This window comes from Manihot esculenta, chromosome 5 (genome assembly GCF_001659605.2).
Source record: "Manihot esculenta cultivar AM560-2 chromosome 5, M.esculenta_v8, whole genome shotgun sequence".
Classification (NCBI taxonomy): domain Eukaryota; kingdom Viridiplantae; phylum Streptophyta; class Magnoliopsida; order Malpighiales; family Euphorbiaceae; genus Manihot; species Manihot esculenta.
The window spans coordinates 25,386,409-25,389,011 of NC_035165.2; the positions used below are offsets into that span (position 1 = coordinate 25,386,409).

At 35.7% G+C, this 2,603-nt stretch overlaps 1 protein-coding gene across 1 annotated transcript; it reads left to right on the top strand.

The window, feature by feature from the left end:
• Window positions 1-709: 709 nt before the first annotated feature.
• Window positions 710-1,237, top strand: LOC122723705. The gene is made up of 2 exons (XM_043956811.1): window positions 710-1,027; window positions 1,094-1,237. The coding sequence occupies exons 1-2, from the start codon at window positions 710-712 to the stop codon at window positions 1,235-1,237; spliced, it is 462 nt and encodes a 153-aa protein (XP_043812746.1).
• The last annotated feature ends 1,366 nt before the right edge of the window (window positions 1,238-2,603 follow it).

Sequence of the window (2,603 nt, forward strand, 5' to 3'; positions counted from 1 at the left end):
TCTTATGTAGGGATTTGATTTTGAATGATTGTAAAACTTTGTTAGACTCTAGAACTGATATTTCTATTAGATGGGTTGGTCGTAATGCTATTCTAGCTGCTCATACTTTGGCTGGAGAATCTATCAGGTATAATCATCTTTCTGTTTGGGATGATATCCCTCTTTATTTGATGAAATTTTAATAATACAATCAGTAGTTTTGCTTTAAAAAAAAAGGTGGAAATTGAATAAAAATGTAATAAATATATCAGTAATTATTATTATTATAAACTGGTTGGTAGATAATTAAGGTAAAATATATTTTTAAATCCCTATTTTTTTTAGAAAAAAATTATGATATCCTAAATTTTGAGAACAATTATATGATTTATCTAAATTATTTAAAAGTAAAATTATAAAAAAAAACTTTATAATCCTAATATTAAGCAGGATAAACTATAATTTTGCGTTAATGTGGAAGAGTCATGCGTCTGTTTCTGTGGTTGGCTTTTCTTTAAATTTTATTGATTCAGTTGTTTCGGAAGGTAATGTTCAATGGAGGTTTACGGGTTATTATGGGTTTCCGGAATCACAACGACAACGTCAATCTTGAAATCTTATTCGAGCTTTATCTCGTAGAAGCTCTCTTCTGTGCCTTTGTTCGGAAGACTTTAATGATTTATGCTCGAGAGATCAGAAAGAAGGAGGAGCAACTTTGTCAAATTATCTTATGCAGGGGTTTAGACAGGCACTTGAGGACAGTAATCTTGTTCAAATACCCACTGTTGGCTCTTTCTTCACATGGGAGAAGGGCAGGGAGTCGAATAATCTGGTTAGAGAGAAGCTTGATAGAGCCCTTGCTACTGAGGACTGGGCTTGTAAATTCACTAATGTTGTCTGCTCGGTTGTTCATATTCCTAGATCGGATCACAAACTGTTGGTGATTAATACAACTCCTAAGGATAATAGGGGAGATAAAAGGAGATTTCAATTTGATAATGCATGGTTATGTGATGAGAGTCTAGCTGAGATTATTAAAGGAGCTTGGGTTAATTCTATACCACACAACCTTTTGATGAAACGTGATGATTTAGTTTCTGCTCTTTCGTTGTAGGGTAGGAGTAGAAATAGAGAATTTTGGCAAAAGAAGAAGACTATACATAGATTATTGGATAATGGGCCCAATACTATTTCTCACACCTCTTTAAAGGAAGATTGTAATCGTCTCCTTGAGCAGGAAGCTAGTCTAAAACAGTAGGCAAAGTGCTTTTGGCTTAAAAATGGGGACCGAAATACAAAATTTTTTCATACACAAATTAATGGTAGAAGAAGAATGAACCGTATCGCTAAATTAAAGGAGTCGTCAGGTACCTGGATTGAGGATGAGCAGGAAATTAAAAATCATGTTCTATATTATTTCCAGTTTATTTTTTATGGTGGTTCTGTGGATTGTGAACGGGTTCTTGAGTTGGTGCCGCCCTTGATTAGTGATGCCGATAATGCTGATCTTTGTGCTCCATTTTCGAATGAGGAATTTAGAGCTGCTCTTTTTCAGATGCATTCAGACAAGGCACTTGGACCGGATGGGTTAAATCCTACATTTTACCAGAGATTTTGGCACTTGATTGGTAATGATGTTTCCGATTGTTGTCGCCTATGGCTTCAACAAGGTACTTTTCCTTCTTCTCTTACTGAAATATTGATTGTTTTGATCCCTAAAGTGGATAGCCCTGAAACAGTTAAAGACTTTGGTCCAATTGCATTATGTAATGTGTTATATAAGATTGTGGCTAAAGCTTTGGTGAACAGATTTAAAAGGGTCCTTCCTATGATTATCTCTGAGAATCAGTCTGCCTTTATTCCTCATCGGTTGATTACCGATAATATTATGGTTGCGTTTGAAATGATTTACAATATGAAAATTAATAAGGGCAGAAATGATGGTAATTGTGCACTTAAAATTGATATTTCTAAGGCTTATGATATGGTAGAGAGGGAGTTTCTAAAAGGCATGCTGGAACAATTTGGTTTTTCTACTCAATGGATTAGGTGGTTGACTATGTGCTTTTCGGAAGTTTCTTACAATATCAATTTTAACAGTGATTGGATTGGTCCTATTATGCTTGGTAGAGGTCTTCGACAGGGAGATCCTATTTCTCTGTATCTCTATTTGGTGTGTGCGGAAGGCTTATAGTTACTACTTAAAGATGCTGAATCTAGGGGCTGGTTGCAAGGCTGTAGGGCAGGTGCTAGATGTCCAAAGATCTCACATTTATTTTTTGCAGATGATTCTCTGATATTTTTTAATGCTAGACTGGAGGAAGTAGATAGTATTAAATCTATTCTCAATACCTATGCGGCTACTTCTGGACAAGTGGTGAACTTCAACAAATCTGGCATTTTCTTCAGTCCCAATGTGGTCTCCTCTGTAAGGTCTAATATCAGTAATATCCTGGATGTTCATTCACCATTAGTCATAGCGTCTATTTGGGGTTACCTTCTCTTACTGAGAGGAACAAAAAAGCAATTTTTGGTTGTCTGAAAGAAAGAATGTGGAAGAGGATTAATTCATGGAGCAGCAGATTCCTATCTAGAGCAGGCAGGGAGGTTCTCATAAAATTTGT

Excerpts from the sequence above, each read along its gene's own strand:
- LOC122723705 (XM_043956811.1), top strand. The coding sequence starts at position 710 with ATGCAGGGGTTTAGACAGGCACTTGAGGACAGTAATCTTGTTCAAATA. Across the intron at positions 1,028-1,093 it reads AGATTATTAAAGGAGCTTGG|GGTAGGAGTAGAAATAGAGA; the intron begins GTTAATTCTATA and ends CTTTCGTTGTAG.